The following is a 13,282-nucleotide window of genomic DNA, read 5'->3' on the forward strand; positions in this document are numbered from 1 at the left end:
CTGGTGGTAGTGGGTCCTGCTCCAGAATCCATCTCCAAGGTTGTTGGCTCCCTTCATTTCAGTTCAAAACTCAACAGAAATTGCCAGCAAAATTTAAGATTGAGGCAGGAAACTGCAGGAACTCACTTGAACACTCTATTCTGCATTTCCCATGTCTTTACCTGTGAGGATCACACTGCCTATTGAGGAGAAAACAATTATGTTGTTCTTGGGTCTCGCACTACCATAGGGACCATAGATGATAGAATAGGACAAAACCAAGACAGCATCTGAGTTGGATGGATCCCAGTTAATCTCAGCGGTAGATGAGGTTATATGGGAAGCCTTCAAGTTACTGAGCAATCTCGAAGCTGCCAATAAAACAAAGTCTCAGTTAGATTGAGGAAAATATTTCAACTCAACAAACTCTCCAACTGTGAGATAGAGAGCCAATTTTATACTAATATTATTGTTTGTAAATACATACATGAGAGAGTAGTGACATTAAGAGATTGGGAGCTGAGTGTCCAGTTAAAGGGCAAGTCACACTCAATGAATACGGTGTAAGTGGTGTCTGGTTCCAACCCTGAAAAGAAATACTCATGGTTAAATATATGAATACTGTGACAATGTTTAACTCAAGTTATTTACTCAAGTAAGAGTACATGGTTCTCTGTTGTTCCTTCTTAACCTTCCCTCATTCAGGGCTAACAAACCAGACATATCAACTTTAATGTTTGTGGGCCATCTGACTAGTCCAAAGTCAATGTTGCTCTTGAGCAAGGTGGACCAGTGTCAGAAAGTGACTTACCTATATTGACTGCTACCCACTGCAATCTCAGGCTAACGCCTTATTTCCAGAGAAAAACTTGGGTTCTGGCTGACACCATGTTTGTCTACAAATCCTGAGTTCTGAGATATTTTAAAGTATTGTAAATAAAGCTGTTTAGGTTTAGAATTAGTGTCATTTCTGCATTGCTCCGAGATAAATCAGGTATGTATGATATACAGCAACCCAATGAACACATAACAGGCAAATGTAAAGATGTGTTATTGAGCTTGTACGTGGTAAGTAAGTGGGATGTGCAGGGAAGGGTGAGGCATGCCAAATCCAGCTTTTTTTTTTGAAGCTATCAGTAAGCTTTTACTAGTTAATCAGGTTGGCATGTCCATGTTTTGGATCTCCCACACCTTCAGCTACAGTGGACAAAAAAATTCAATTTCATGATTTCACACATTGTGTGGGTGAATTTCCATAAAGGTTCTCCCATTTGTCTGCAATGGCTTTTGCACCAGAGCAGAACCCTAGGCAACTGGCATAAGCATTGTCTACACTATATTTTAGTGATTCCATTGTTCCCAAACCAAAACTGAAATGGAGAACATTATTCTCTCCAATATTTGCTCCCAGAAGAGATCACCTCCCCTACAGGGCAAAGATTCCAGAGGTATACTCCAATATCTTGTCCAGCTGGCCATTATACATGATATACATAGATATTAAATATTCTAGATTAGGAGCAGAATCCATGGATGATTTTCCCTCCCTTAACCTGGGGCCAATGTGGCCAATTACTGACAACCAGGAGCTGCCCTGATAGAAGTAGGCACCATAGATGTACATTTCTATGGCACCTTTCACAACTTCAGGGTGTCCTGAAGCACTTCACTGCCAACGATGGACTTCTCAAGTGGAGTCGCTGTTGTAATGTAGGAAATGCAGCAGCCAGTTTGTGCACGGCAAGCTCCCACATGCAGCAATGAGGTAATGATCAATCTGTTTTGGTGATAGTTGTGGTGCAAGAACTGACTAGGACATGGAGAAGATAGTCACCTGTTCTGTTTTGAAACAGTGCCATGGATCTTTTGTATCCATCTGAGAGGACAGACAGTACCCTGCATCATCTGTGCTCCTACAGTGCAGCACTCCCTCAGTACTGCACTGGAGTATTAGCCTAGCATTTGCACTCAAGTCTCTGGTACACTGTTATATGGCACAGAATCCTGAGTCTACTATAGGCTCTGGAAGTCTCCTACCAAACAACCCAAATTCCTTGGCAGGACAAAATCGCAAACAATTACTTCCTTCTTCATACTGTGCTCAACAGCATGGAGACCACCCTTCAGAAAATTCAACAGAATCCCCAAGCAGATTTTCTATTGGGAACTATCTCAGAGCAAGCAACACCAAGGTGCACAGTACAGAAGATACAGGGACATCCTAAAAAAAATCCTTAAAAATCTCTGCATTTCAGACTGTCATGTTCTTATAATTAAAGTCCTTGAGGTTATGTGCTGTATGACACCAAAACACCAATCGCTCATAACGCATTGTGTAAACATGTTCTGGGTTCATTTATTAAGATTAGGCACTTGAGAACAACTATACATAGGTATAAAGCTTGAAGACACCAGAGCTATGTGTGTGTGCTCTGCTCAAAGCAAAAGTGAAACAAAGACTAGATCACATGACACATTTCCCTTCTAGTGATGTCATGCTGCAAACCCTTGAGGCATATTAGAACACAAACCACCTCTCTTAGGAAAATGTTGCAGCCGACTGGCCCATATGGAGGCAAGCAGTGAAATTTAGTTCAACAAGTGATTAACAGTGATAGTGTCAATAACTCAGTAAGATTTAAGGTAGTTATGGAAAAGGGCAAAATTTGATCAGAAATAAAGGTCCTGAATTGGGGGAAGGCCGATTTTAATATGATAAGGCAGGATCTGGCCAAAGTGGGCTGGGAGCAGCTACTTGTAGGAAAATATACATCAGACCAATGAGAGTCATTCAAAAAGGAAATAGTGAGAGTGCAGGACCAACATGTTCCCGTAAATGTGAAACCCAACAAGTCCAGAGAACACTGAATTTGAGGAATGTACAGGATTAGATAAAGAAATAAAGAGAAGCTTGTGGTGGAGACTGAGAGCTCAAAAAAGCGGAAGCCTTAAGGGAGTATAGGAAATAAAGGGGGTTACTTAAAAAAAGAAATTAGGACAGCGAAGAGGGGGCCCTGGTGGTTAAAATAAAGGAAAATCCAAAGGCATTTTATAAGTATACTAGGGGCAAGAGGATAACCAGGGAAAGAGTAGGGCCTATTCGGGACCAAAGTGGCAATCTGTGAGAGGAGCTGGAAGATGTAGGTGAAGTTTTAAATAAGTATTTTCCATCTCTATTCACTACAGAGAAGGACAATGTAGGTGTAGAAATCAGGGAGGGGGCTGTGATATGCTTGAACAAATTAGCATTGAGAGGAAGGAGATATTAGCAATCTTAAAAGTGGATAAATCCCCAGGCCCAGATGAGATGTGTCCCAGGCTGCTGTGGGAGGCAAGGGAGGAGATTGTAGGGGCCCTGACGTTAATTTTCAAATCCTCTCTAGCTACAGGAGAGGTGCCAGAGGACTGGAGGACAGCTAGTGTGGCACCATTATTCAAGAAGGGTTGGAGGGATAAACCAGGGAACTATAGGCCAGTGAGTCTAACATCAGTGGTAGGGAAACATCTGGAAAAAATTCTGAGGGACAAAATTAATCTCTACTTGAAAAGGCAAGAATTAATCAGGGATAGTCAGCATGGCTTTGTCAGGGGTAGATCATGTCTAACAAATTTGATTGGATTTTTTGAAGAGATAACTAACTGTATAAATGAGGGTAGTGCAGTTGATGTAGTCTACATGGACTTCAGTAAGGTTTTTGACATTTTGACAAGGTCTCGCATGAGAGAATGGTCAAGAAGGTAAGAGCCCAAGGGATTCAGGGCAATTTGGCAAACTGGCCCAAAATTGGCTTAGTGGCAGGAGGCAGAGGATGATGGTCAAAGGTTGTTTTTGTGACTGGAAGCCTGTGTCCAGTGGCATACCACAGTGTTCGATGCTGGGTCCCTTGATGTTTGTAGTGTACGTTATGAACTAGACATGAATGCAGGAGGTATAATCAGTAACTTCACAGATGACACAAAAATTGGTGGTGTGGTAAATAGCAAGGAGGGAAAGCCTTAGACTACAGGATGGTATAGGCAGGCTGGTCAGGTGGGCAGAATAGTGGCAAATGGAATTTAATCCTGAAAATTGTGAGGTGATGAATTTTGGGAAGACTAAAGAGGCAAGGGAATACATAATGAATGGTAGGACCCTAGGAAGTACAGAGGATCAGAGGGACCTTGGTGTGCATGTCCATAGATTCTTGAAGTCAGCAAGCAGGTAGATAAGATTGTTAAAAAGGCTTATGAGATGTTGGCCTTTATTAGTCAAGGCATTGAATACAAAAGCAGGGAGGTTATGATAGAGCTGTATAAATCATTAGTTAGGCCACATCTGGAGTACTGTTCGCCACACTATAGGAAGGATGTGATTGCACTAGAGAGGGTGCAGAGGAGATTCACCAAGATGTTGCCTGGGCTAGAGCATTTCACCTATGAAGAGAGACTAGATAGGCTGGTGTTGTTTTCCTTACAGCAGAGAAGGCTGAGGGGGGACCTGATTGAGATGTACAAAATTGATGGGCATAGATAGGGTAGATAGGAAGAAACTTTTCCCCTTAGTGGTGGGGCCAATAACCAGGGGGGATAGATTTAAGGTACGGGGCAGGAGGTTTAGAGGAGATTTGAGGAAAAACTTTTTCCCCCAGAGGATGGGAGGTATCTGGAACTCACTGAAAGGATAGTAGAGGCAGGAACCCACACAACATTTAAGAAGTATTTAGATGAACACTTGAAATGCCAAAGCATACAAGGCTACGGAAAATGGGATTAGAGTAGATAGGGACTTGATGGTCAGCGTGGACACGATGGGCTGAAGGGCCTCTTTCCATGCTGTAAAACTCTACGGGCTGAATTTTACACTGATTGGGTGGGCGCACACCTGACCCATTCAGGCATGAAATCGTGCGAGATGAGGTTGGGCGAGTGTCCCGTTGTCATCCCGCATGATATTTCGGTCGGCAGGAACGAGCAAGTCGGAAGCGCGCCTGCTGACAATTAAGAGGGCAATTAAGCCCATTTAGGGCACAATTGTCTCTGATTTTTCGTGGTCTGTCCAACTTTACGGTTGGTGGATGGGGGCGAATCGGCCAGGCAGACTTTGCATTTTTCATGCAAACTCATCCAAGGGCAGGATAAGGTTTCCGTTTTTAAATAAATTAAAATTTAAATTTATGGACAGCATTTTTATCATCCATATGTTCAGGTGCCTGATTGTGATGGTTGGACATTTTTTTCTTGATTTTAAAAACTTTATTTGCTGGGTTTTCGTATCTGCAGCTCCGAGACAGCTGTCTGCCTTCAGGGAGCTTTCTTTCAAGGCTCGCCCACGTCCGCGGAAACGACATCGCCCGCCCTCCTCACGCCCCTACCCCGGCGGCGCCGAGCTTTTCAGTGTGCCTTTCACACTGGCTGGCTGTTCAATTGGTCAGCCAGCGTGAAATCGAGTTCGGGGGCCGATTGTGGTTGGTGGTGAGTTTCCCAACCGCCTGCCAATTGCGCCCGCCCTCTGAGTTGAAAATTCAGGCCTATGACTCCACCTTTAAAGGATCATCTACACTAACTTCGCAACATCTTTGTCCTTTTGTCTGTGACATCTTTTGGCAATCTCTACCTATCACTGGCCCTCTATCCAGCTCTACTTGTTCCACCCCCCTTAAACCAGCTTATATTTCACCTATTTTTCCTTAGTTCTGTTGAAGAGTCATACAGACTTGAAATGTTAATTGTATTCCTCTCCATAGATGCTCTCAGATCTGCTGAGTTTTTCCAGGTATTTTTATTTTTGATTTTGTTTTGCATCATCCAATATACCCAGAGGAAGGCCAGAGGTGATGTAGCTGCAGAAGCTCCCCCAACAGACAACAATGATATCCATGCTGATCTCACATTGCCTTCTCGTGACTGAAGAGTCCAATGAAGCCACTTGCAGCTTGGAGATACTTGAATAATGAGGAGTTCAATGAACCTACAAAGTTCTATCTCAGAGCCAAGAATGCTATCACTGAGCCACACCTGGCACACTTTGTCCTGGTTGAGATCTAACCAGATGCAGACTGAAGAATGAAACTGGAACCTTTCTGGTCTGTATAGGTAAAAACTCCTAGCTTTACGTTTCAGGCAGTTGAGTTTGTAAACTGATGAGGGACCCTATGCTCGGTGAGGCATTATCGTACAGGGAAGAGGTAGATGTTGCAGGACAGGTTGTCTTAGGTTGCCATTAGAAACCATCTTGTTGGTTGGCTAAAAAGAGACCGAGAAGCAGGAATCTTTTCTGGTTCTCTAAACTGAGGCTTGGGAGCCTACATGAATCAAGAAAACTTTGAGCAAAAGCTAAACTAAGGTGTTGAATCTCCCATAAAGAAATCAATAATTTCATGCTGACTTCAAATCAACTGCAATTTGGTTGAAAGCTCTGATGATAACATAGATCTCCGTTGTGTGCAATTTTAATTCAAACTAATAATGACATGACCAGGGAAGAAAGTCACATGTACTAGCCTGTGACCTTTCAATTAAAAGTAAATTAAGTTAAATAAAGGACCAGTGCTGCTCAATTTACTGTTATTAAAACTACCTTCAGGCTGGTTCTTGGGCTGCAGTGCAGTGCACTGCTGATGTGCCCATTCCCAGGTGGAATCCATACAACTATTTCTGTCTATGACATCACACCCCACTGCTCCATCCAGGACAGGGGGGCTGCTTGTTTTGGGGGGCTGTGGGAAGGCAATGATTTCACAAACCTCAGCCCCTCCATGCTACTTTGCTAAACTAAACTGCGAACTGGAAACATTTTCCCAGGTGCTCCATTCCAGCCAGAACCATTGGGATATCAGAATATTTTAATCAAATCTCTTGTTCAGGAGGCTAAAAGATAAATTGTGGAAAACATGATAAGTGGATAATTGGAATTTACAATGGAGATCCAGGGACCTTCCTGTTCAATGATGAGCGGGTAATGGGGCATATTCTGTTAACAAGGAAAAGAAAAATTGTCATCAACTCCAACCATTGGAAATGTGATCGTTATTTTTGTAGTAACTGTTTGGCCAAATGCACCCCTTGATAAAGGCAAAATACTGTGGATCCTAGAAATCTGAAACAAAAACAAAAAATGTTGGAAAAACTCAGCAGGTCTGACAGCGTCTGTGGAGAGAAAGACAGAGTTAACCTTTTGAGTCCATAATGACTCTTCTTCAGAGCTAAGAGAAGTAAAAATGTGGTGAAATTTATACTGTTTAAGGGGGGTGGGGCAGGTGAAGCTGGATAGAAGGCCAGTGATAGGTGGAGGCAAAGGAGAGATTGTCTTAAACGAAAGGTCAAAGGGGTGTTGATGGTGGTGGTACTGGCTAAAGGAGGTGCTAATGATAACATTAAGGTCAGAAAGCAGAATATGATAACAGGCGAACAAGGGTAAGCACTCTGGAAAGAACAACATGAGCAAGTGACAGACGGCCCGAGTGGGGGTGGGGTGGGAAGAGGGGACGGTGGTGGGAAAAGATCGAAAATAGGATAAAAGGTGGAGCTAAAATAATGAATAAAAATGAAAATAAATTTTAAGAATAATATTAATAATAAAAATAAGTGAAAAAAATAAACTAAAATTAAAATTAAAAAATAAAAATGAATATTGAGAAAAGGGGAATAAAAATGGGTTGAGGATGGAGGAGAGAGTTCATGATTTGAAGTTATTGAACTTAGTGTTAAGTCTGGAAGGCTGTAAAGTGCCTAATTGGAAGATGAGGTGCTGTTCCTCCAGTTTGTTTCGGGCTTCACTAGAACATTGCAGCAGGCCAAGGACGGACATGTGGGCATGAGAGCAGGGTGGAATTTTGAAATGGCAAGCGACAGAGAGGTCTGGGTCATGCTTGCGGATAGACAGAAGGTGTTCTGCAAAGCGGTCACCCAGTCTGCGTTTGGTTTCTCCAATGTAGAGGAGACCACATTGGGAGCAGCGAATGCAGTAGACTAAATTGAGGGAAGTGCACTTGAAAGGAGTGTTTGGGCCCTTGGACGGTGAGGAGGGGGGAGGAAAAGGGGCAGGTGTTGCACCTTATGTGATTGCATGGGAAGGTGCTGTGGAAGAGTGTTGAGGTGTTAGGGGGATGGAGGAGTGGGCCAGGGTGTCCCGGAGGGAATGGTCCTTGCCGAATGCTGCCGGGGGGGTGAAGGGAAGATATGTTTGGTGGTGTCATCATGCTGGAGTTGGCAGAAATGGCAGAGGTTGATCCTTTGAATATGGAGGCTGGTGGGGTGATAAGTGAGGACAAGGGGGACCCTATCATGGTTCTGGGAGGGAGAGGAAGGTGTGAGGGCAGAGGCGCGGGAGATGGGTCGGACACGGTTGAGGGACCCGTCAACCACCGTGGGAGGGAAACCTCGGTTAAGAAAGAAGGAAGACATGTCAGAAGTGCTGCTTTGGAAAGTGGCATCATCAGAACAGATGCGACGGAGGTGAAGGAACTGAGAGAATGGGATAGAGTCCTCACAGGAAGCGGGGTGTGAGGAGCTGTAGTCGACGTAACTGTGGGAGTGGTGGGCTTGTAATGAATATTGGTGGATGGTCTTTCAATAGAAATTGAGACAGAGAGGTCAAGGAAAGGATGTGAAGTGTCAGAGATGGACCATATGGAAGGGGTGGAGGGGTGGAAATTGCAAGTAAAATTGATAAATATTTCCAGGTCCAGATGAGAGCATGAAGCGGCACCAATACGGTCATCGATGTACTGAGAAAAAGAATTGTGGGTGGGGGCCTGAGTAGGACTGGAACAAGGAATGTTCCACAATCCCATCACCTCAACTCCTCATCCCCTTCCCATGGCACCTTCCCATGCAATCACAGAAGGTGCAACACCTGCCCCTTTACCTCCTCCCTCCTCATCGCCCAAGGGCTCAAACACTCCTTTCAGGTGAAGCAGTGATTCACTTGCACCTCCTTCGATTTGGCCTACTGCATTCGCTGCTCCCAATGTGGTCTCCTCTATATTGGAGAGACCAAACGCAGACTGGATTACAGCTTTGTGGAAGCATGATCCAGACCTCCCTGTCGCTTGCCATTTCAACACACCACCCTGCTCTCATGCCCACATGTCTGTCCTTGGCCTGCTTCAGTGTTCCGGTGAAGCTCAACGCAAACTGGAGGAACAGCACCTCATCTTCCAATTAGGCACTTTACAGCCTTCCGGACTTAACATTCAGTTCAACAACTTCAGATCATGAACTCTCTTCTCCATCCTCACCCCTTTTTATCCCACTTTTTCAATATTCATTTTTATTTTTAAATTTTCATTTTTTTTTCCCACTTATTTTTATTATGTTTTTAAATTTATTTTCATTTTTATTCATTGTTTTAGCCTATTTTCAATCTTTTTTCCCACCACCGTCCCCTCCACCCACCCCACCCCCACTCGGGCCGTCTGTCACTTGCTCATGTTATTCTTTCCAGACTGCTTACCCTTGTCTGGCTATTATCATATTCTGCTTTCCGACCTTAATGTCACCATTAGCACCTCCTTTAGCCAGTACCACCACCATCAACACCCCTTTGACCTTTTGTTTACGACATCTTTGATAATTGCTCCTTTGCCTCCAACTATCACTGGCCTTCTATCCAGCTTCACCTGCCCCATCGCCCCCCTCCCCTGCGCCCCCCCACCGCCCCCCTCCCCTGCGCTGCGCCCCCCCCCCCAAACAGTATAAATTTCACTACATTTTTACTTCTCATAGTTCTGAAGAAGAGCCATATGGGCTTGAAAGGTTAATTTTATCTTTCTCTCCACAGATGCTGTCAGGCCTGCTGAGTTTTACCAGCATTTTTTGTTTTTGTTTCAGCACCTCTTGATTCTTTATTCTGAAATGGCTCCAAAGTAACATAATAAAGGGTTGTCCATTAACTCGGTTGGGGACTCAGTCAGGCTCACTAATACAGACCAGGAAGATCCTAAGCTCAATCCCCAGGATATGTTGAGTAGATCAGTTTTCTACAATTGATCATTTTGTTGCTGGTCTGGAGAGGGGAATAATCTCAGCCAGGGCAACTGGTCTCTACCCAGTAATCTGAACATGTGTGGATGTGAATCTTGAAATGAATGAGAGGAAAGATTGATTGACTGGGATGCAATGGTCACCACAGAGTGGGAGGATGTAGGTTCCTCATTGGGCCTAACGTTATCTGAGCCAGACTCATGGTGAGAATTAAGTAGGCAGAGAGGAGTCTTCCCATGGGGAAGCAGGATAGAAACCTGGGACTTAATTATACCAAACTGCTCGTGCGTGTCATCACACACGATCCCACTAGCAGATAGGAGTGGGCAGCACAGGACCCACATCTCACCCTGAAACATCTACATTTGACTTACCTCAGCAGTAGAGGGAACGCTGCAGCATGAGTTGTGCAACATTGGAAAGGCCTGTGACTCACTCCCTCCTGCAGCCCATGTGAACCAGGGTTCTCTCATACTTGGGTGGCAAACCTAGAAATATTACTTTGCCAGTGACTGTCATCCATTTGTGAAGGAATCCGATTTTATTTTAAAAAGTCAAAAAAATCTCACAAGCATATGCATGTTATCTAACTTGCTGGAACTCAGGATGTGCTTTAGGCATCTATTCTTCAAATCTAAGTGACACTTAAGATGCATTCTGCCTGTTGCACTAAAATTTTCCACAACGCCCTCCGGACTCAAAGCTTAGCCTCAAGGTTAAAGTTGTTCTACTTACAGCAGCCACTATCATGTGCTGACAGATGGATTTAGACTCAACATGGTTCAGTTGTAGTACTGTCACATGAGTGAGAATGTTATGGGTTCAAGACCAACTCCAGAGGCTTGAGCACAAAATCTCAGCTGACACTGCAGTGCAGCATTCAGGGAGGGCTGCACGGTCAGGAGCCATCTTTCAGGTGAAACCGTAAACCAAAGACCCATCTTTACCCTCATGTGCATGTAGAAGATCCCACAACAGAATACTAAAGGGTCAGTGCACTTCTTCCTGGTGTCCTGGCCAATATTCATCTCTCAACATCACTAAAATAGATTGTCTGATTACTGTCACATTGCTGCCTGTGAGGGCTTGCTGTGCATATATCCGCTGCCGCATTTCACTGGTCACCCTGGTCCCTGATCACCCAGCTAAAAAGTCAGTGGTGAATGTCATGAAGCTATTAAATATATATAATATTTTGGAAAATATTTTTCTGTTAAAATAGAGGTTTAGTCTGTGGGTGTGCCTTAATGGGATTAAAGCCAACTAGTCTGGATGCTTTGTGTACTAATTTTGATATGTAAGAGAGATAGTGAGCATTTGCATTTTTTGAATAGGGCATTCAAGAAGTGGGGTGAAAACTGACACCTATCTAACAGATACCAAGCAATATGTTTATATTACTAATAAAATTGGTACTCTGAAAGGGGTTTTATTGTTAGAAGAGACTGGTGATACAATGAGAACTTACACTCGATGAGCAGTGATAGGAATAACTTCAGCAGTTTTGGGTGTGCAGGGCAGAGGCAATGTGAGATCAAAGGGCAACTGGAAGTCTCCAACTCTCTCCACAAGAATCAAAGTGAAAGGAACTTCGTTTTGAATTCGTAAGGTGAAAATGCTTTGCCTGGTGTCGCTTAAATTCTATGGGTTGCTGTTGCCTAAATGGAGATTAGTTTGGGAATTATTTGTAAGTTATGATGGTAGTAGTTTGTAGCCATGTGTATAAGTATATTTTAACCTGTGTAAATTAATAAAATGTTTATTTAGTTTCTTGTAAAACCTCAAACTGGTGGTCTGATTCCTGAATTGAGGGTCGCATCTCAAATATAACATCTAAATTATCGGTTATGACTGTTGTTTAAAGTTTCCCTCTGGGATTTTTAAGTATCTCAGCTTTACCAACTGCATCGGTCATAACAGTGAGCCCAACCACCATAGTGATGGCTGTTCCTCAGTACTTTAATGCTGGGAGCAGCATTAATTACTTTAAGATGAGACTTCCGTCAATATCTCAGGAGAATGCCTCGCCTTAGAGAGCTGACAGCCAATTGGATGGCCAGCAGCGCTGTACTCCCAGCAGCATCACATAGGAGGGGTAGTCATTGCTGGGATTACAGGCAGTCCCAACAGAGAGAAGTCTGGACTTAACACTGGCTCCAGGCTGGCAGGTCCGAGCGAGGGGTATGATGGAGGTAGGGGATTGGATTTGAGAGGCTACAGTGGGTGGGTGAAGGGGAAAGGAGGAACTTGGGGTGGCTGCTTCCAATGGGCACTGGGAACCTGCAAAGAAGGCTACCCCGTCCTTGTCCGATACCAGTCCATGCAGCTAAAGCTGCCAGAATCCCCACCTAGTTCTAGGCCTCCCCATGCTGTGGGTAAAATAGTGGCAGGTGTGGGATGAGGCCCTCAAGTGGCCATCGATTGGCTGCTTAAGAGCCACAATAGGCCCAAGGGTGTGCGGGATACCCAATGTCTCCAGTGGCCTCTGTGAAATTTGAGACGTGGGGTCAGGCAGGTAGGCAGTCAAGCCATACACTAGATTTTACAAGCCCCCAACACCCCACCTTCAAACCCGCCAGCGGGGTGTGTAAAATCCAGCCTCTAGATTACAACAGTGGCTACATTTCAAAATGAATGAAATTGGCTGTTAAGCACTCTGGGCTGTTCTGAAATCATGAAAGGCAGAAGTTATTTTTGCGCTTTCTGTTTTTACAGAATTTTACAGAATGCCAAGGTCTGTCCACATGGATGAGAGCTGATTGACTTCACTTCTTACCTGTGATCAGTGACTCTCTACTGGCTGAGGCGAGGCTGGCAGTGTGAACAGTGTTGGGTGTCCCAATGCCATAGTAAAGCACACTGCAGTCCCTCAGACCACTCGCACTCCCAAGAGGGGCCCACGAGATCACAGCACTGGTGGTGGAGATGGATGTTAAACTCAGAGCGCCTGGAATCATTTCTAAAAAAAATAAAGTATTATTAGCCAAAAACATCAGCCTCAAAGGATATGATCACCATAGAGACCAATAATCTCCAGAAAGAGAGCAATTTCCCAACGACTGTTGGAAATGACAGAACAACGAGATTTCACATTTTAAGACTTTCACTGTAACAGACACACTAAAATCATCCTAGATCAAACGTTACTTAACAGGCAACTAATACACCAAGCTGAAGAAAAGGTACAGTCACATTAACTAATTAACACAATGGAGAGACATATTACAACTCCTATTTCTGTGCATTGCACTTCAGGCAGATGTGTAGCAATAGAAGATCCCAAGTCACTCCCAGCTTTCCAGAAGGCTCACATCTCCTTGCCACATCAGATTGAATCTTT

At 44.0% G+C, this 13,282-nt stretch overlaps 1 protein-coding gene and 1 long non-coding RNA gene across 13 annotated transcripts in view; one reads left to right on the forward strand and one right to left on the reverse strand.

The window, feature by feature from the left end:
* The window catches only part of LOC121293089, a 219,927-nt gene that overhangs the window by 84,691 nt on the left and 121,954 nt on the right, over positions 1–13,282 (reverse strand). For all 12 annotated transcript variants that reach the window (XM_041215688.1, XM_041215699.1, XM_041215693.1 and 9 more), the window contains 3 exons: positions 12,719–12,901; positions 467–565; positions 162–350 (listed from right to left, as the gene is read on the reverse strand). In XM_041215688.1, coding sequence (XP_041071622.1) covers positions 162–350; positions 467–565; positions 12,719–12,901 — 471 coding nt within the window. The remainder of the gene's footprint in view (positions 1–161; positions 351–466; positions 566–12,718; positions 12,902–13,282) is intronic.
* LOC121293090 overlaps positions 1–13,282 on the forward strand; it is a 32,271-nt gene that overhangs the window by 8,399 nt on the left and 10,590 nt on the right. The window lies entirely within an intron of this gene.

This window comes from Carcharodon carcharias, chromosome 21, assembly GCF_017639515.1.
Source record: "Carcharodon carcharias isolate sCarCar2 chromosome 21, sCarCar2.pri, whole genome shotgun sequence".
NCBI classification, from domain to species: domain Eukaryota; kingdom Metazoa; phylum Chordata; class Chondrichthyes; order Lamniformes; family Lamnidae; genus Carcharodon; species Carcharodon carcharias.